General features: G+C 46.4%; 1 protein-coding gene across 1 annotated transcript; it reads right to left on the bottom strand.

The window, feature by feature from the left end:
- Nucleotides 1-16,727: 16,727 nt before the first annotated feature.
- LOC311122031 (protein NipSnap homolog 2-like) lies at nucleotides 16,728-17,786 on the bottom strand. The gene has a single exon (XM_084196454.1). It carries the CDS (start codon nucleotides 17,734-17,736, stop codon nucleotides 16,876-16,878), a length of 861 nt encoding a protein of 286 aa, XP_084052580.1. The 5' UTR covers nucleotides 17,737-17,786; the 3' UTR covers nucleotides 16,728-16,875.
- Between the last annotated feature and the right edge of the window lie 4,033 nt (nucleotides 17,787-21,819).

Below are 21,819 nucleotides of genomic sequence, written 5' to 3' on the forward strand. Positions count from 1 at the left end.
GAGTAGGCTGAACAATACATAGGTAGGGCTGTACAGTGCAATATGAATGTCCAATACAAACAAAAGAAACAGCATACTCAACTGGCGTAACGCGGTAAGGACCAAGAACGGGGTCAATATGGACCACGGGTCACAAAATAATTATATAATAATACTGTTTTGGTTGGGCTTCAACCCCTGGTATCATATAAACACACATAAGACATGGAAACATGTAGAATTGCTTAAAAACAGCAACAACAAATAATCTCAGCCCTGTCGTAAAATGTGTAGGATTGCGGGATATTAGCTTTAAAACTGCTAAATGTTCTCTCCGCCAACAAGAGGGTTGTGAACAGTTTGGGGTCGCAAGTTGGGGGTTTGTTACTACGCCAATAAATGACAATATCCATCCGGACCTTTGCCACCTAGGAAATTTGTTTGATCGGACCTTCTCAAATAGTACTGGAGTTCCCCTGCAATAGACTGACTGGGAAGGTGATTTTTCACAGTCAAAGTCCTGCAATAAGAGCTAAGACGCTAATATTTGTATAAACTCTTGAGAATTGTTTTCTGTGGGTGTCACCCGTTCCATGGGAGCACAATCCAACCCGTTTCATAAGTGCATATAAGAATGCCCCCAATGCAATTATGTGGTCTAATACCTCCACAGTGGGATTTCAACCGTTTCTTTCTGTTTATTTTCAAAATAATTAGTTTTTGTAATTCATTTTAAATTAAGTAACAACATTTGACATGATTCCAATATTTTATATCAGTTTGCATCACTTTCAATGAAGGCCTTTTATTTTGAGGGCAAACCGCAAATTCCACTATTGTGACTAATCATTATTATGACTAGCTTCACATACGTAGGGACAAGCGGGTACCAGGGCTGCGTCCAGCAGGAGGACGGAGATGTTGGCCACGATCAGATACAAATGTATTATGTAGAGCAAACATGGCTCTGATTCTAATGAATCATGTCACTATTATTCAGGGTATTTCTATCTGCAACTTTCCAAAACGTGTTTGTACTGAACATGCCCAGGTGAAACGCACTGACCTATATACGAACCTGGAAAGCCTCACAAATGAAAACGTGTAATGGACGCCGCGCCGTGTGCTGGTAAAATATTTTTTATCACGTTCTTCAATCACTCGGATTGACACAAACATTACACAAAACCTTTGCCAAACGTGATAATACCTTGACTGATTTGTTATCTAACATGTTATGACGTTATTTCGATATTAGACCGTTTAAAAGTGCTATTACATACCTGAAGTAATAAAGAGAAACGGAAAGCACAGTCCTGTCGTTTTCTTTGTTCTGAAGAATGTTGCGCGCCTCGCCGGAAGTTCCTGTTCCCCAACTACCACAATGCAACAGCCATCTTCTTCTTCTTCTGTGGTTTTTATGGCAGACTACATCCAAAAGTTGTATTGCCGCCACCAACTGGACGGTTTGAAACCACAAAATAAATTAAATAAAAAATACATCCATACTTAATAGTGATACCAACTTACTCCACCCTAATAAAAATAGTACATTGCCAAAACAAACAAAACTCCCATTTCTTCCTTCCTTTAAATCTCCATATCTCCCTTCTCAGTCTCTAGGACCTGAGATGGAGGTACGACTTTTGCCAATATTCCATGTAACTCTTTTGCCAATAAATCTTTCAGCCCAAGGAACTGTTCTGCCGCAACCACAATGATTTCTATCTTCCTATATATTTTCTCCACCTTGGCAGTGCCATTAATCACCATTGCAATGAAGGCCACAAAGTCCACCTTTTTAACCTTTAAAATGTCAGGATCATCTTGTTGAAAGGCAACCCCTGCAGCTTGCATTGAAGGCTTATCCACCACCATTATATTTACTGTAAAGATAACCCCCAACAACTACAATGATTCAGTAGATCAGTAATGTTACAGTACTCTAGCATGTCTCACAGCTGCTTATGCTGACAAAACATGTTAGTGAATAGGTCAGATTTAGCTTTGTGATGCTCATTTAAACTTCCTGTCTTGTTCAGCTTCAGAACAACAGTAAATATGTCACTTGAAACATAGTTTTTTGGTAATTCATTACACAAAAGAGAAGAGCTTGACTAGAACAAATTCATATGCATACTATTTTTCATTGGTAGATAAATTAAACAGAATTAAGCCTTAATGACTATTCATTACTAAAATAACTTATCTAGTTTTAAAATACAATTTAATAAACAAAAAGTATCCACCCAAACTAATGGTGAAAACTGATCATCACACCATCTCTGTCTGATACATGTTGTGTCTACTAGCTCATTCCCACAGAAAACTGCAGAGGGAATCAGTACCACCCAGTCAACCAGCCTCACAGAGGATATTCAACCCTATGGGCAAATCCAAGGTAATCTCAATATCTTTACAATAGAAGCTAACAAATCACACCAAAACTGACAAGGTGAACACTGTAAAGTAAAGTAAAGAGGGGCTAACATTCTATAACGCTCCCTTTCCTCTGCACAGTTCTCTCACAGTGAGAAACAATAGGATTACAATAAGAGTGTGCTACGATTTCTTGAGAATTAAGTGATGGAATGATTTTAATCTTAGCTAGTCAGACAACTGATGAGGATTCTCACATTTATGTGGCCATGTTGAGAGAAACTCTTCCAACAGTCAGAGCAGGAGTACCAGATCCCTTGATATTTTACAGCTCTTCCCACAATCAGAGCAGGGAAACAGATTCTCTCCTGTGTGTATTTTTAGGTGAATTTTTTTAGCTTTGATAGAATTGGGAAAATCTCCTCACAATGTGGGCAGTGGTGAGACCTCTTAGCTCTGTGATCTTCCTGCTGTTGTTCTCTGGATGTAGAGAATGTCTCAACATGGTCTCCAGTGTGAACAACATCAGAAGAACCAGCCAGTTGGTGTGATTTACATCAATCACATTTCTTTTATAAAGCCCATTTTACATCAGCCGTTGTCACAGAGTGCTTTACAGATACCCTAACCTAACGTATCAGGTGTAAAAGAAATGCCTAAACGAGGTCCACAGAAACCAGAAGCTTCCGGTTTTCAGGCTTTGCCTTCCTCTCTGCCTTTTCCCTGAAACACGGATGCTTCCGGTGTTTGTTGACTCCGCTGAGGGTGCAGGTACCGAGACTAAAACCCCAAAGAGCAAGCAATGCAGGAGCACAGTGGCTAGGAAAAACTCCCTAGAAGGAAGGAACCTAGGAAGAAACCTAGAGAGGAACCAGGCTCTGAGCAGTGGCCAGTCCTCTTCTGGCTGTACTGGGTAACAAATGACTTAATATAAGTATGCTGTACAATACAGGGGAACAAAACTATTCTAAAGTGTTACGAGCCATATCATCCTCCACTCACTATCACAAGGGTTAGTAACCATCAGGGCTGGGGTCAATTCCATATCAATTCACATTTTTAAATTTGACTAATTCAGCAGACACTCTTATCCAGAGTGACTTACAATAGTGCATTCATCTTCAGATAGCTAGGTGAGACAACAACGCATCACAATCGTATCAATTAGATTTTCTAGGGTACAGAAAGGGAGTAGAGTAGGGTCCAGGAGGCAAAGTCAGAGTCATGAGAGAGGATAGGATAAAATAGGCGAGAGAAGAGGGAGAGAGAGAGTGAAGATTGGGGCGGTGCATTACCATCTGGGTTAGGGCTGAGTGGGAGGAGCATGACCATCTGGGTTAGGGCTGAGTGGGAGGAGCATGACCATCTGGGTTAGGGCTGAGTGGGAGGAGCATGACCATCTGGGTTAGGGCTGAGTGGGAGGAGCATGACTATCTGGGTTAGGGCTGAGTGGGAGGAGCATGACCATCTGGGTTAGGGCTGAGTGGGAGGAGCATGACCATCTGGGTTAGGGCTGAGTGGGAGGAGCATGACCATCTGGGTTAGGGCTGAGTGGGAGGAGCATGACCATCTGGGTTAGGGCTGAGTGGGAGGAGCATGACCATCTGGGTTAGGGCTGAGTGGGAGGAGCATGACCATCTGGGTTAGGGCTGAGTGGGAGGAGCATGACCATCTGGGTTAGGGCTGAGTGGGAGGAGCATTACCATCTGGGTTAGGGCTGAGTGGGAGGAGCATGACCATCTGGGTTAGGGCTGAGTGGGAGGAGCGTGACCATCTGGGTTAGGGCTGAGTGGGTAGGTTGGAGGAGAGATGGAGAGAAAAGGAAACAAAGTAGGGATCAGAGACTTGGAGGGGGGTTGCAGTGAGATTAGTAGGAGAACAGCCTCTAGTGAAGATGGGGTCACGCTGTGGGAGGGGACTGGGAAAGGGTGAGGTCAAAAGAGGAAAGGTGTTTCCAGGTAAACCAATTTTCCTGATTGAAAAACATTGAATAGAATTGGAATTAGAATGACAGTGTACTTCCTGAATTGACTGGAATTTAAATGGAATTGACACCAACCCTGGCAACTACACAGACTCATTTCATAGAACTTCAAAACACTGGCAGTATCTCTACTTCACTTCTTTAGTCTACTCTCTGATCACTCCAGATAGCCCAGTTAATAAAACAAATGCTGACAATACTGGTGTCATCCATGCAAGTCTCAGTAGCATGAAATAACATCTATCTTATCATCGAAACAGTTCTATAACAATTTTTCATGCACAACGATAAAACAAGCTTTGTTGTGTAGAGTTCTTCAGGGGTGTCAGAATGACAGAATGAACTTATGGAGGTCTTACTATTGGAGATAACTCCTAGATGTAGATAGTACTATAGTGGCGGGCCCAACCCCAGACTTCTCTTTTATCAACCCAAAGGTTTTACTGTCTTCTCAGGAATTCAGCCTTCTCTGTGTTGCTCCCCCATCCCCCTATTCTGAATGATGCATTATCTCACCATCCCCCATTCTGAATGGTGCATTATCTCACCATCCCCCATTATTAATGATGCATTATCTCACCATCCCCCATTCTGAATGATGCATTATCTCACCATCCCCCATTCTGAATGATGCATTATCTCACCATCTCCCATTCTGAATGATGCATTATCTCACCATCCCCCATTCTGAATGATGCATTATCTCACCATCCCCCATTCTGAATGATGCATTATCTCACCATCCCCCATTCTGAATGATGCATTATCTCACCATCCCCCATTCTGAATGATGCATTATCTCACCATCCCCCATTCTGTCACACCTCTGAGCTTCTGTTGTGATAACATGCTGTAGGTCTGATATCTGATTGGAAGTTAACTCAACAGTAATGCCATTGATCAACAACTCCGATGTTGAATCCAAAGATGGTCAAATGGTTATAAAATGGTCTTAGCTTCAATGTGTCTTTCTCTTTTGTTCTTGACCTGCTGTGGTGAGATATATACTGAGTGAACAAAACATTAGGAACACCTTCCTAATATTGAGTTGCACCCCCTTCTGCCCTCAGAAAAGCCTAACTTTGTCAGGGCATGGACTCTACAAGGTGTTGAAAGCCTTCCACAGGGATGCTGTTCCATGTTGATTGCAATGCTTTCCACTGTTGTGTCAAGTTCTTGATACCCACGGCAAACTGTTGAAACTGCGGGAAACTGTGTTGCAGTTCTTGACACACTAAAACGGGTACGTCTGGTACCTACTACCATACCCTGTTCACGCTCTGAATGAAACACATACACAAAAAAATATTTCACCCGTCTCCTCCCCTTCATCTACACTGAAGTGGATTTAACAAGAGACATCGATAAGGGATCATAGCTTTCACCTGGTCAGTCTATGGCAGGGAAAGAAGCATATGTTCCTAATGTTTAATACACTCACTGTCTTTCTCTCTACCCCTCTCCCATGAGCTATGGACCATGACACAAATCAAATCAAATCAAATTTTATTGGTCACATGCGCCGAATACAACAGGTGCAGACATTACAGTGAAATGCTTACTTACAGCCCTTAACCAGTAGTGCATTTATTTTAAACAAAAAAAGATAAAAACAAAAACAAAACAAAATAAAACAACAACAAAAAAAAAAGTGTTGAGAAAAAAAGAGCAGAAGTAAAATAAAGTGACAGTAGGGAGGCTATATATACAGGGGGGTACCGGTGCAGAGTCAATGTGCGGGGGCACCGGCTAGTTGAGGTAGTTGAGGTAATATGTACATGTGGGTAGAGTTAAAGTGACTATGCATAAATACTTAACTTAACAGAGTAGCAGCAGCGTAAAAAGGATGGGGTGGGGGGGCAGTGCAAATAGTCTGGGTAGCCATGATTAGCTGTTCAGGAGTCTTATGGCTTGGGGGTAGAAGCTGTTGAGAAGTCTTTTGGACCTAGACTTGGCACTCCGGTACCGCTTGCCGTGCGGTAGCAGAGAGAACAGTCTATGACAATGGTGGCTGGAGTCTTTGACAATTTTGAGGGCCTCCCTCTGACACCGCCTGGTATAGAGGTCCTGGATGTCAGGAAGCTTTGCCCCAGTGATGTACTGGGCCGTACGCACTACCCTCTGTAGTGCCTTGCGGTCGGAGGCCAAGCAGTTGCCATACATGCTCTCGATGGTGCAGCTGTAGAATTTTTTGAGGATCTGAGGACCCATGCCAAATCTTTTCAGTCTCCTGAGGGGGAATAGGCTTTGTCGTGCCCTCTTCACGACTGTCTTGGTGTGTTTGGATCATGATAGTTCGTTGGTGATGTGGACACCAAGGAACTTGAAGCTCTCAACCTGTTCCACTACAGCCCCGTCGATGAGAATGGGGGCGTGCCCAGTCCTCTTCTTTTTCCTGTAGTCCACAATCATCTCCTTTGTCTTGGTCACGTTGAGGGAGAGGTTGTTGTCCTGGCACCACACGGCCAGATCTCTGACCTCCTCCCTATAGGCTGTCTCATCGTTGTCAGTGATCAGGCCTACCACTGTTGTGTCGTCGGCAAACTTAATGATGGTGTTGGAATCGTGCCTGGCCATGCAGTCATGGGTGAACAGAGAGTACAGGAGGGGACTGAGCACGCACCCCTGAGGGGCCCCCGTGTTAAGGATCAGTGTGGCAGATGTGTTGTTACCTACCCTTACCACCTGGGGGCGGCCCGTCAGGAAGTTCAGGATCCAGTTGCAGAGGGAGGTGTTTAGTCCCAGGATCCTTAGCTTAGTGATGAGCTTAGAGGGCACTATGGTGTTGAATGCTGAGCTGTAGTCAATGAATAGCATTCTCACGTAGGTGTTCCTCTTGTCCAGGTGGGAAAGGGCAGTGTGGAGTGCAATAGAGATTGCATCATCTGTGGATCTGTTGGGGCGGTATGCAAATTGGAGTGGGACTAGGGTTTCTGGGATAATGCCGTTGATGTGAGCCATGACCAGCCTTTCAAAGCACTTCATGGCTACAGACGTCAGTGCTACGGGTCGGTAGTCATTTAGGCATGTTATCTTAGAGTCCTTGGGCACGGGGACTATGGTGGTCTGCTTGAAACATGTTGGTATTACAGACTCAGTCAGGGACATGTTGAAAATGTCAGTGAAGACACTTGCCAGTTGGTCAGCACATGCTCAGAGTACACGTCCTGGTAATCCGTCTGGCCCTGCGGCCTTGTGAATGTTGACCTGCTTAAAAGTCTTACTCACATTGGCTACGGAGAGCGTGATCACATAGTCATCCGGAACAGCTGGTGCTCTCATGCATGCTTCAGTGTTGCTTGCCTCGAAGTGAGCATAGAAGTGGTTTAGCTCGTCTGGTAGGCTTGTGTCACTGGGCAGCTCACGGCTGTGCTTCCCTTTGTAGTCTGTAATCGTTTTCAAGCCCTGCCACATCCGACGAGCGTCAGAGCCAGTGTAGTACGATTCAATCTTAGTCCTGTATTACCTCTTTGCCTGTTTGATGGTTCATCGGAGGTCATAGCGGGATTTTTTATAAGCGTCCAGGTTAGAGTCCTGTTCCTTGAAAGCGGCAGCTCTACCCTTTAGCTCAGTGCGGATGTTTCCTGTAATCCATGGCTTCTGGTTGGGGTATGTACGTACGGTCACTGTGGGGACGACATCATCGATGCACTTATTGATGAAGCCAGTGACTGATGTGGTGTACTCCTCAATGCTGTCTGAAGAATCCCGGAACATGTTCCAGTCTGTGCTAGCAAAACAGTCCTGTAGCTTAGCATCTGCTTCATCTGACCACTTTTTTAATAACCGAGTCACTGGTGCTTCCTGCTTTAGTTTTTGCTTATAAGCAGGAATCAGGAGGATAGAGTTATGGTCAGATTTGCCAAATGGAGGGCGAGGGAGAGCTTTGTATGCGTCTCTGTGTGTGGAGTAAAGGTGGTCTAGAGTTTTTTTTCCTCTGGTTGCACATTTAACATGCTGGTAGAAATTAGGTAGAACGGATTTAAGTTTCCCTGCATTAAAGTCCCCGGCCACTAGGAGCGCTGCATCTGGATGAGCGTTTTCCTGTTGATTAATGGCCTTGTACAACTCATTCAGTGCAATCTTAATGCCAGCAAGCTATGGATTCTCTCTATCCCATGAGCTATGGGCCATGACACAAGCTATGGATTCTTTGTCTTTTTCTTCCTGTCTGATCATGTTTAGATACTTAATGTTTTGTTAATGTCAGTACTGACTTGTAATTTAGGCTTTACGCCTTGGGCGGAAGGTAACTGAAAGGTTGCTGGTTCGAATCCCCGAGCCGACTAGGTGAAACATCTGTCGATGTGCCCTTGAGCAAAGCACATAACCCGAGTTCCTCTAAAAATAAAGAAATATAAGTGAATCGTTAATTTTACAATGTCATTAAATCTATTTACCTTTAGTATTCCACTATCAGACCAATTCTTGCTAGTCAATATCAACTCATTGCCTAATGCTTTCTTGCATATTTTAATCATCTTTATGGTGTCAGATAAACATTTTCGTAGACTTTGTTAATACATAAATTGAAGTATTTTCATGAGTCGCAGGTGAGGTGTACTGTACATATGATCACTAAAGAACCTACTCTTACCATGAGAAACAGATTTCCCAATCTTCTCCTACTCTTCTTCATCTTTAATGTTGACATTCAGCTCCAGTGTTTGACTGCAGTCTTCCAGCTTCACTGATGCCATCTCTGGATCCTGCAGTGCAAACTGGGCTCCACTGTCACAATCAGGACCCAGTGACTGTAGGTTTGGACTCAGTGGGGAAGGAGAGAGGCAGGCTGGGTTTGTACTCACTGTTAATTACATTTACATTTACATTTACATCATTTAGCAGACACTCTTATCCAGAGCGACATACAAATTGGTGCATTCAACTTATGATAGCCAGTGGGACAACCACTTTTTTTTGGGGGGGGGGGGGGTAGATGGATTACTTTTTACTATTCCAGGTATTCCTTAAAGAGGTGGGGTTTCAAGTGTCTCTGGAAGGTGGTCAGTGACTCCGCTGTCCTGGCGTCTGTAAACTCTGGACAGATTTGAACAATTGCTGCCTAAAATGCTGTGGTGCTTACTAACACAACAGGAAATATTGTGTTACATGAATTCTCAGCTCTTTCATTCTGAATATTCAAATCAATGACTCACCCTCAAATGGACCATCAATACCAGAGTTCTACAATACTATTTACATAATCAACTGGACATTACAACAGCCTGAACCTCAATATAGTCCTGGGCATATATTGAACTCTAACAATGGGGGATGGAAAGGGTCTGTTGAAATGAATACTATAGTGGTGTGAGAAAGGTAACACAAGCTTCCTCTCTGGTTCCGCTCCCCAATAGTAAGTGGGTCATTTTAAAACACATAAAAATGAAAAAAATACAAATAATATATTTGTTGTTTTATTTAATTGTAACCAAAGAAGAAAACCTGTCTAAGTCCTACTGTCTCATTACTGAAAACATCTATTCATATGCAATATAGAAAATAATGGGGACTAGCAAATTGGATTGTCCCAATGGTGATGTGTAGAGGTGTAGTGACATGTTTTGACTAGATAAATAATATAGAAGAGAAATTGGCTCATTTAAAATGTTTTAAATCCCGTATGACTATAGATTACATCACCATAATCAAGCACTGGGATTTGGAGTGGGTCTAGGGTTTCCGGGATGATGGTGTTGATGTGAGCCATGATCAGTCTTTCGAAGCGCTTCATGGCTACCGACGTGAGTGCTACTGGGCGGAAGCCATTTAGGCAGGTTATCTTCGCTTTCTTGGGCACAGGGACAATGGTGGTCTGTGTCAGAGTGGTGTGTGTGGATGAGTGAAAGGAATCAAGCGCAGGAACCAGGATGACTTCAACAGACTTTAGTAAGGTCCAACACAATAAATGAGTCGCCAACCCAACCGGGCGGCGCAAACAATTACGCACGAACACAGTGCGGAAAAACAAGAAAAGCGCACGCAGTGCGAACTCTCGAAAATACAACGACGAGAGAATCAAACTCCTTAGAGGCAGGCTGACAATAAACAATCACGCATAACACCTGACCCAAACACACGAAACTAAATAGGGAACACAATTAAACACAAACAAGGGACAGGTGTTACAAACAGACAAAACCAAACGAACATGAAACATAGAACGGTGGCAGCTAGTACTCCGGAGACGACGACCGCCGAAGCCTGCCCGAACAAGGATAAGGAGCAGCCTCGGCCGAAACCGTGACAGTACCCCCCCCTTGACGCGCGGCTCCAGCCGTGCGCCGACCCGGGGCTCGGGGACGACCCGGACGACGCGGAGCAGGGCGCGCAGGATGACCCCGATGGAACTCGGTCAGCAGGGACTGGTCCAATATGTCCCTCCTTGGTACCCAGCACCGCTCCTCCGGACCGTACCCCTCCCACTCCACGAGATATTGAAGACCCCCCATCCGGCGTCTCGAATCCAGGATGGACCTCACGGTGTACGCCGGAGCCCCCTCGATGTCCAACGGGGGCGGAGGAGTCTCCTCTATCTCATACTCCTGGAGTGGACCAGCTACCACCGGCCTGAGGAGAGACACATGGAACGAGGGGTTAATATTCCTATAGTCAATAGGCAGTTCTAACCTGTAACACACCTCGTTCAACCTCCTCAGGACTTTGAATGGCCCCACAAACCGCCGACCCAGCTTCCGGCAGGGCAGGCGGAGGGGCAGGTTTCTGGTCGAGAGCCAGACTCGATCTCCAGGTGCGTATACAGGCCCCTCACTGCGGTGGAGATCGGCGCTCGTTTTCTGCCGACGGATGGCCCGCTGCAGATGTACGTGGGCAGCGTTCCATGTCTCCTCCGAGTGCCGTACCCATTCATCCACCGCAGGGGCCTCGATCTGGCTCTCGTGCCAAGGTGCCAGAACCGGCTGGTACCCTAACACACACTGGAAAGGGGTTAGTTGGGTGGAGGAGTGGCGGAGAGAGTTCTGTGCCATTTCGGCCCACGGAACGTATCTCGCCCACTCCTCCGGCCGGCCCTGGCAATAAGACCTCAGAAACCTACCCACCTCCTGGTTCACACGTTCAACCTGCCCATTACTCTCCGGGTGGTAACCCGAGGTAAGGCTTACTGAAACCCCCAACCGTTCCATAAACGCTCTCCACACTCTGGAGGTGAACTGGGGGCCTCGGTCAGACACTATATCCTCGGGTACCCCGTAATGCCGGAAGACATGGGTAAACAGAGCCTCAGCGGTCTGTAGGGCAGTGGGTAGACCCGGCATGGGAAGGAGACGACAGGCCTTCGAGAACCGATCCACAATGACCAGGATGGTAGTATTCCCCTGTGAGGGGGGAAGGTCGGTAACAAAATCCACCAAGAGGTGGGACCAGGGTCGTTGGGGAATAGGCAGGGGTTGTAGCTTACCCCTGCGCAAATGTCTGGGTGCCTTACACTGGGCACACACCGAACAGGAGGAGACATAAATCCTCACATCCCTAGCTAACGTTGGCCACCAGTACTTCGTGCTAAGGCAGTGCACTGTCCGGCCGATACCCGGATGGCCAGAGGAGGGGGACGTATGAGCCCAACAAATGAGGCGATCGCGTACCTCGAGCGGAACGTACGTCCGACCCACTGGACACTGTGGAGGACTTGGGTCGGTGCGTAACGCCCGCTCGATCTCGGCATCAACCTCCCACACCACCGGTGCAACCAGACAAGACTCCGGTAGTATGGGCGTGGGCTCAACGGACCTCTCCTCCGCGTCATACCGCCGAGACAGAGCATCTGCCTTCCCGTTCTGGGACCCAGGGATATACGTGATTTTAAACACAAACCGGGCTAGAAACATAGTCCAGCGTGCCTGGCGAGGATTCAGTCTCCTAGCTGCCCGGATGTACTCCAGGTTACGGTGGTCAGTTAGAATGAGGAAAGGGTGTTGAGCCCCCTCGAGCCAATGCCGCCACACCTTTAGGGCCTGTACCACGGCTAACAGCTCCCTGTCTCCTACGTCATAATTCCGCTCCGCCGGACTGAGCTTTTTAGAATAAAACGCACAGGGACGGAGTTTAGGTGCTGTGCCAGACCGTTGGGAAAGAACGTCCCCTATACCGGCCTCTGACGCGTCCACCTCTACCTGGAAAGGTAAAGAGGGATCCGGATGCGCCAACACCGGCGCCGAGGTAAACAGGTCCTTCAGTCTCCCAAAAGCCCTGTCCGCCTCCGCTGACCACCGCAAGCGCACCGGACCCCCCTTTAACAGAGACGTTATGGGAGCTGCCACCTGTCCAAAATCCCGGATAAACCTCCGGTAATAATTTGCAAACCCCAAGAACTGTTGCACCTCCTTCACAGTGGTTGGGGTCTGCCAATTATGCACAGCGGACACCCGGTCTACCTCCACCTTCACCCCTGACGCAGACAACTGGTAACCCAGAAAGGAGACCGACTTCTGAAAAAACAGACATTTCTCTGCCTTGACATATAGGTCATGCTCCAACAGCCTCCTCAATACTCGGCATACCAGGGCTACATGCTCTGCTCGGGTAGGACTGTACACCAGAATGTCGTCGATGTACACGACTACTCCCTGTCCCTGCATGTCCCGGAAAATCTCATCGACGAAGGATTGGAAGACTGAGGGAGCATTCATTAACCCATATGGCATGACTAGATACTCGTAGTGTCCGGAAGTCGTGCTAAACGCTGTCTTCCATTCATCGCCCTCTCTAATGCGCACCAAGTTATATGCGCTCCTGAGATCCAATTTAGTAAAGAACTGCGCACCGTGCAGTGACTCCGTCATAGTCGCAATCAGAGGAAGTGGATAGCTGTACTTCACCGTAATCTGATTGAGACCGCGGTAATCAATACACGGGCGCAGACCTCCATCCTTTTTCTTTACAAAAAAGAAACTTGAGGAAGCGGGTGAAGTGGAGGCCCGTATGTATCCCTGTCTCAGAGACTCAGCGATGTACGTCTCCATCGCCTTCCTCTCCTCTTGAGACAAGGGATACACATGGCTCCGCGGGAGAGCTGCTCCTGACTGGAGATCTATCGCACAATCCCACCGTCTATGAGGCGGCAGCTGCGCCGCCCTAGTTTTACTAAACACTAGTTTCAAATCCTCATACTCGGGGGGGAATATGCAGTGCTGACATTAGATTCGGACTTTCCACCGAGGTCGCCCCAATGGAAACACCCAGACACCGCCCCTCACACTGGGCAGACCACCCTTTTAGAGCTTTCTCTCGCCACATAATAATAGGGTCCATTAACCAGGGAAGGCCCAGCACTACCGGATAGGCAGGAGAGTCAATCAGATAGAGCTGAATCGTCTCCTCATGACCCTCCTGCGCCATCATCTGAAGGGGTGCTGTGACCTCCCTAATCAACCCAGACCCTAACGGACGGCTATCTAGGGCATGAACAGGGAAAGGCTTATCAACTGGAAGGAGGGGAATCCCTAACTCTATACAAAACTGGCGATCTACAAAATTCCCAGCTGCGCCTGAATCTACCAGCGCCTTATGCTGGGAACGAGGTGCAACCTGGGGGAAACAAACAGGCAAGGTTAAGTGAACGACAGAAAGCTCTGGGTGAGTAGGGCGCCTACTCACCTGGGGGGACCCCCCAATGCGTGACCTGCCTTCTCCTCCACCGGGGGACCCTCCCCAACACCTAGCCGCGGTGTGCCCTCCACGGCCACAGTTAGTGCAGGGAACGGCCCCCCTCGGGTTCCTACTCCTCCGTTCTCTAGCGCCAGCACCCCCGAGCTCCATAGGGCTCGGCTCGGAGGTGCTGGAGAGTGGAATGGGCGAACCCCACCCGGGACGTCCACGGGTGGCGAGCAGGGTATCCAGCCGAATGGCCATGTTGACAAGTTGGTCAAAGGTCAACGAGGTGTCCCTGCACGCCAACTCTCGCTGGACATCCTCCCGGAGGCTGCAACGGAAGTGGTCTATAAGGGCCCGCTCATTCCACCCTGCATCGGCCGCTAGAGTCCGGAATTCCAAGGCAAAGTCCTGGGCGCTCCTCATCCCCTGTCGGAGGTAGAACAGACGCTCCCCCGCCGCCTTCCCCTCTGGTGGATGGTCAAACACAGCACAGAAGCGGCGGGAGAACTCCGCATAGGTCGTGGTAGCGGCGTCCATTCTCCTCCATTCGGCGTTGGCCCACTCCAACGCCTTGCCGGTGAGACAGGAGATGAGGGCTGAGACGCTCTCGTGTCCCGAGGGCGCCGGGTGTACGGTGGCGAGGTAGAGCTCCACTTGCAGCAGGAACCCTTGACACCCGGCAGCGGAGCCGTCGTACGCCCTCGGGAGCGAGAGCCGAATCCCACTGGTTCCCGGAGATGGGACAGGAGGACTGACCGATGGGGATGGTTCGGTAGGTGGGGTCGTGGGTACCCCGCTGGTTTCCCATCGGTGGAGAGTGTTCATCACCCCCTCCAGGGCATGACAGACCTGGTTTATCCGGTCCTCCTGCCCACGAAGACGTTCCTCCAAACCTGCTGTTTGCGCGGCCGCTCCTGCTGATTCCATGGAAAGATGCGTGATTCTGTCAGAGTGGTGTGTGTGGATGAGTGAAAGGAATCAAGCGCAGGAACCAGGATGACTTCAACAGACTTTAGTAAGGTCCAACACAATAAATGAGTCGCCAACCCAACCGGGCGGCGCAAACAATTACGCACGAACACAGTGCGGAAAAACAAGAAAAGCGCACGCAGTGCGAACTCTCGAAAATACAACGACGAGAGAATCAAACTCCTTAGAGGCAGGCTGACAATAAACAATCACGCATAACACCTGACCCAAACACACGAAACTAAATAGGGAACACAATTAAACACAAACAAGGGACAGGTGTTACAAACAGACAAAACCAAACGAACATGAAACATAGAACGGTGGCAGCTAGTACTCCGGAGACGACGACCGCCGAAGCCTGCCCGAACAAGGAGAAGGAGCAGCCTCGGCCGAAACCGTGACAGTCTGCTTGAAACATGTAGGTATTATGGACACGGTCAGGGAGATGTTGAAAATGTCAGTGAAGACACCTGCCAGTTGGTCTCTGTTTGTAAGTCATGGATATAATATGCCTCTCTCTGTTTGTAAGTTATGGATATAATATGTCTCTCTCTGTGTGTAAGTCATGGATATAATATGTCTCTCTCTGTTTGTAAGTCATGGATATAATATGTCCCTCTCTGTTTGTAAGTCATGGATATAATATGTCTCTCTCTGTTTGTAAGTCATGGATATAATATGTCTCTCTCTGTTTGTAAGTCATGGATATAATATGTCTCTCTCTGTTTGTAAGTCATGGATATAATATGTCTCTCTCTGTTTGTAAGTCATGGATATAATATGTCTCTCTCTGTTTGTAAGTCATGGATATAATATGTCTCTATCTGTTTGTAAGTCATGGATATAATATGTCTCTCTCTGTTTGTAAGTCATGGATATAATATGTCTCTCTCTGTAACAACAATTATTCTCTCTCACCTCCTGTCTTAAATTGGCTGTACAACTTCTAAGCCCTTGAACCTCAAGTTGGCACACAACATAACCGACCACATTAAAGCTTCTGGCTACAGGGGATTTCTAGTCACCAGTTCTGATGTTGCTCTTTCAGCTTTCAATTTTCTCTTAGACTTTCCAACATAATAATAGCCACATGGGCACATCAGGAAATATACCACACATTTTGTTTTACAGGAAATTCTACCCAGGACATACATTTTATTTCCAGTATGAGGGTGAAGAAAGAAGTCCCCCTTGGTCATCACATTACAGTTCTCACAATGATTTGAGGGGAGGGTGGATAGGAAATGCTGAGGGGGAACATATTCATCTGCTCTTACTAGGCTGTCCTTTAGGTTTCTAGCATGTTTAAAAGAGAATCGAGAGATATTCTGAAAAGGCCGGCCCACAGAGGGATCCCAGTCCTAAATAGAAGTCAGAGATCAAACTCCTGGTTCTCCCCTGTTCCTTCCACACGCCCTCCCATTGTACTGTATGTATGAACACATTTTGAACAATGGCTGCCTAAAATGCTGTGGTGCTTACATTTACATTTACATTTACATTTTAGTCATTTAGCAGACGCTCTTATCCAGAGCGACTTACAGTTAGCACATACATTATTTTTATCGAACCCACAACCCTGGCGTTGCAAACGCCATGCTCTACCAACTGAGCTACATCCCCTGCCGGCCATTCCCTCCCCTACCCTGGACGACGCTGGGCCAATTGTGCGCCGCCCCATGGGTCTCCCGGTCGCGGCCGGCTACGACAGAGCCTGGATTCGAACCAGGATCTCTAGTGGCACAGCTAGCACTGCGATGCAGTGCCTTAGACCACTGCGCCACTCGGGAGACATGTTGATGTCATTGCTGAAACTCCTGGAAGTACAGTGAGAGCACACTCTGTTGGTCAGTTACGTTCTCTATGTATCAGTGTGGTGGTGGGCTTGGTAGTCGGGATCTCCCCTGGGTGCTGGCAGGGGTAGGGGTTACTTCAGAGGGGAGGTCTTACTTCAGAGGGGAGGTCTTCATGGGGATCATTATTCTGGACTCCATGTGCTGAATCAGCGGAACTGTGTAATAGACAACCTCATCCCAGCCGTCATGTTGCCAAGCTGCGTTTCTGGTGTCTTCTCTCGACTGGAGGTCTTTGTAGGCCCAGAGGTGATGCACCATGTAGAGGCTGCCGATCTGCGAGAAGAACCCTCCCACAGCCTCACTGTTCTGCTGCCGGAACTCTATGGCCCGAGCCCAGTAGTTTCCCCACTCAATCATAGTTCCAGGCCTGAGTTGGTATGAGCGGAGCTCATAGATGTTGGGTCCTGGGCGGGGGGTGGGCTCGTTCCAGAAGCTGAACTCCAGCAGCAGCTGGTTACGACGAGACAGCAACATCTTCCCCCGCTCATTCCTGTACTCCATGAACTCCTTATTTTGCCGGAGTTTGTTCATGACCTCTGTCAGGGCTGGGTAGCCTCCCCGATATCTCCACAGGTGAACTGCCTGGTCCTGCTCGCCATACCATGTGTTCCAGGTGCCAAGCAGCTCACAGGGGTAGTGAGAGTCAGCGTTGATGGAGGGCAGAACCTCCTCACAAAGTTTGTTGTAAGCATCAAGGCACTCGGGCTTGACATTGTGAAACTGTATTTTGTAGAGGTTGGTGTCTTCCTTCTTAGCCAGTAGTTGAGAGTGGGCATCCTTTCTGGGGTCGACCTTCCTGACGAACAGAGACTTGAACCAGCTGTCCTCACGGTTCCTATTGGTGGATGCTGATAGACTCCTGATTGAAAGTATGACTTGTCCGTTCGTCCGGACTCCGTTTCTCGTCTGTTTTAGGCAGTTTCCCACATTCTGAAGGACTCGGGTCGCCATCTTTCCCTGGCCTGATTGAGTACTTGCCAGAGAAGAGGAGGCGAACCGAGAGGGACAACTCGTTCTTATGCCGCGTTCACATGCTAGTCGGAACTAGGAAACCCGGAAATGCTCAAGTTGCTTACCGGCTGGTTCAACGAATCAACAAGTCGGACATTTCCGAGTTTCCTAGCTCCGACCAGCATCCGAACGCGCCATTATTATACCTCAGCGGGGATAACTGGGGCCATAACTGTCTTCTCCAGCAGGTTGCGTATTTCGTTTTGTTTTTTATAGGAAAGGTTGTGGTAGACGTGGGCCATCACAGGTGAGTTCACAGCTCTTTTACTCTGAGCATTCATATCAATGACTCACCCTCAGATGGACCATCAATGCCAGAGTTCTACAAGACTGTTTACATAATCAACTGGGCATTTCAACAGTCTGTCCCTCAATATAGTCCTGGGCATATATTGTTTATCTTACTATTGTTATAACTGCTAACTTTTTAGCATTTGTGGCACAAATCCAATGCAAGTCAATGGTACGTATACAGTCACAGTGAAAGTCTAGACACCCCTTTACATTTTGCTAGCTTAAATATTAATAGAGATTCAATATAGTTTTTATCCTGCCGACCTACAAAAACTATTCCACATTTTCAAAGTGTAAGAAAATTGTAGAACAATTTTACTTCTAAAGATATCCAGTAGTTTTGATTACATATATTTTCACACCCCATGAAACAGTTCTACAGCATCTGTACATGTGTGTTGTGGCTTGTAACTTGCTAGGTAGCAGTTTAAGACATGGTTTGAATCCTAATCAACCCATCCAATGTGAGTACATGTTGAAGTACAGTAGATTAATAAAGCTACAGTACTGCAGCTGGTGACAAAGCTGCGTATATTGAAAAAGCTTTTTTTGTGGGGGGGGGGGGGGGGGGGCATGGATCAGCTTAATATTGCAGATAGATTTTAACTTCTATCAATGTAATTGTCTGCATCACTTCCAATCCCCCATGTTTTTTTTAATATATATACTCCCCTTTATTACTTTTCAACCCCGCCATCCTTTCCCTACTTGGAGTAAATTAGTGAACAACAATGCCCAGGCCTCTACCTCCGGCCTATACTTACTATCTACACCTTATGGACACAGTCAATTTTACAATAATTCTATTATACAGTGAGGGAAAAAAGTATTTGATCCCCTGCTGATTTTGTACGTTTGCCCACTGACAAAGAAATGATCAGTCCATCATTTTAATGGTAGGTTTATTTGAACAGTGAGAGACAGAATAACAACAAAATAATCCAGAAAAACGCATGTCAAAAATGTTATAAATTGATTTGCATTTTAATGAGGGAAATAAGTATTTGACCCCTCTGCAAAACATGACTTAGTACTTGGTGGCAAAAAAGCCACCAGGTTTGCACACATCTCAGGAGGGATTTTGTCCCACTCCTCTTTGCAGATCTTCTCCAAGTCATTAATGTTTCGAGGCTGATGTTTGGCAACTTGAACCTTCAGCTCCCTCCACAGATTTTCTATGGGATTAAGGTCTGGAGACTGGCTAGGCCACTCCAAGACCTTAATGTGCTTCTTCTTGAGCCACTCCTTTGTTGCTTTGGCCGTGTGTTTTGGGTCATTGTCATGCTGGAATACCCATCCACGACCCATTTTCAATGCCCTGGTTGAGGGAAGGAGGTTCTCACTCAAGATTTGACGGTACATGGCCCCGTCCATCGTCCCTTTGATGCGGTGAAGTTGTTCTGTCCCCTTAGCAGAAAAACACCCCCAAAGCATAATGTTTCCACCTCCATGTTTGACGGTGGGGATGGTGTTCTTGGGGTCATAGGCAGCATTCCTCCTCCTCCAAACACGGCGAGTTGAGTTGATGCCAAAGAGCTCCATTTTGGTCTCTGACCACAACACTTTCACCCAGTTCTCCTCTGAATCATTCAGATGTTCATTAGCAAACTTCAGACGGGCGTGTATATGTGCTTTCTTGAGCAGAGGGACCTTGCGGGCGCTGCAGGATTTCAGTCCTTCACGGCGTAGTGTGTTACCAATTGTTTTCTTGGTGACTATGGTCCCAGCTGCCTTGAGATCATTGACAAGATCCTCTCGTGTAGTTCTGGGCTGATTCCTCACCGTTCTCATGATCATTGCAACTCCATGAGGTGAGATCTTGCATGGAGCCCCAGGCCGAGGGAGATTGACAGTTATTTTGTGTTTCTTCCATTTGCGAATAATCGCACCAACTGTTGTCACCTTCTCACCAAGCTGCTTGGCGATGGTCTTGTAGCCCATTCCAGCATTGTGTAGGTCTACAATCTTGTCCCTGACATCCTTGGAGAGCTCTTTGGTCTTGGCCATGGTGGAGAGTTTGGAATCTGATTGATTGATTGCTTCTGTGGACAGGTGTCTTTTATACAGGTAACAAGCTGGGATTAGGAGCACTCCCTTTAAGAGTGTGCTCCTAATCTCAGCTCGTTACCTGTATAAAAGACACCTGGGAGCCAGAAATCTTTCTGATTGAGAGGGGGTCAAATACTTATTTCCCTCATTAAAATGCAAATCAATTTATAACATTTTTGACATGCGTTTTACTGGATTTTTTTGTTGTTATTCTGTCTCTCACTGTTCAAATAAGCCTACCATTAAAATGATAGACTGATCATTTCTTTGTCAGTGGGCAAACGTACAAAATCAGCAGGGGATCAAATACTTTTTTCCCTCACTGTATAAACATTTTTTTGCTCCTGAACTACTTCTACTCTCAACCTCTCTGATCATTTCCATGATGTCCATCCGGTTTGCTTCTATATGCCATGTCTTTCTGACTGTGCTCTTTCCCAAAAGCTCCCAACATACAACCTATATACTTATTATGGACACAGTATTCTTACATTAATAGCTATCTTTGTTATTATTTGTTGTTATTTGTTATTAGTCCCATCCTTCAACTCCATTCAATACCTCCCATCTATCTCTTAACACCATCCATATAGGATTTCTATTTGCCATATATATTTCAACCGTACTGTGATGTTTTACAAAAGTTCTGAATCTTTCTATTCTCATTGCTTCTACAGATTGTGAATTAAAAATAAACATTTTTGCTAAAAGTATTATTATATTATTGATCGATTGACTATGACTTTTCAGATCACCCAGTAATGCTATCTGCAAGGTTAGCTCCAGGTAAATATTGCAATCCTTTAGCCATTCCTGGACCTGTGTCCAACAACAAGCTACAAATGGACAGAACCAAAACAAATTATCTAATGATTCTGTCTCTTGAAAAAGCTTGTTAGTTCATAGGTAAAATGTATCTTTGTGATGCTCATTTCAAGTATTTTTTCCAGCTTCAGACAAACACTAAATATTTCACTTAAAACATAGTTTTGTTGTATTTAATGATAGGGAAGAGAAGAGTTTGACCAACACAGATTCATGTCCAATCTTTGAGGACGTGTCTACATTGTTAGAGTGGTCACATGCCAATCTGTTCCATATAATAGACAGTCTTTGGAACAATGCAATCTGAAAGTATTTCAGACCCCTTAACTTTTTCCACATTTTATTACGTTACAGACATATTCTAAAGTTGGTTAAATCATTTTTTCCCCTCATCAATCTACACACAATACCCCATAATGTCAAAGCAAAACACAGGTTTAGACATTTTTCCTAATTTATTAATAAAAAAATGGAAATATCTAAGTATTCAGACCCTTTACTCAGTACTTTCTTGAAGAACCTTTGGCAGCGATTACAGCAGAGTCTTCTTGGGTATGATGCTACAAGCTTGGCACACCAGTATTTGGGGAGTTTCATTCATTCTTCTCTGCAGATCCTCTCAAACTCTATCAGGTTGGATGGGGAGCGTTGCTGCACAGCTATTTTCTGGTCTCTCCGGAGATGTTCAATCGGGTTCAAGTCTGGGCTCTGGCTGGGCCAGGTGAACCTTCGCACCAGTCTGAAGTCCTGAGGGCTCTGGAGCAGGTGTTCATCAAGGATCTCTCTGTACTTTGCTCCCTTCATTATTCCCTCGATCCTGACTAGTCTCCCAGTCCCTGCCTCTGAAAAACATCC

The sequence above is a fragment of the Coregonus lavaretus genome, assembly GCF_964263955.1.
Source record: "Coregonus lavaretus genome assembly, contig: HAP1_SCAFFOLD_57, whole genome shotgun sequence".
NCBI lineage: Eukaryota > Metazoa > Chordata > Actinopteri > Salmoniformes > Salmonidae > Coregonus > Coregonus lavaretus.

Bases quoted from the DNA above. Each gene is read 5' to 3' on its own strand.
- LOC311122031 (XM_084196454.1), bottom strand. From the start codon at position 17,736: ATGGCGACCCGAGTCCTTCAGAATGTGGGAAACTGCCTAAAACAGACG.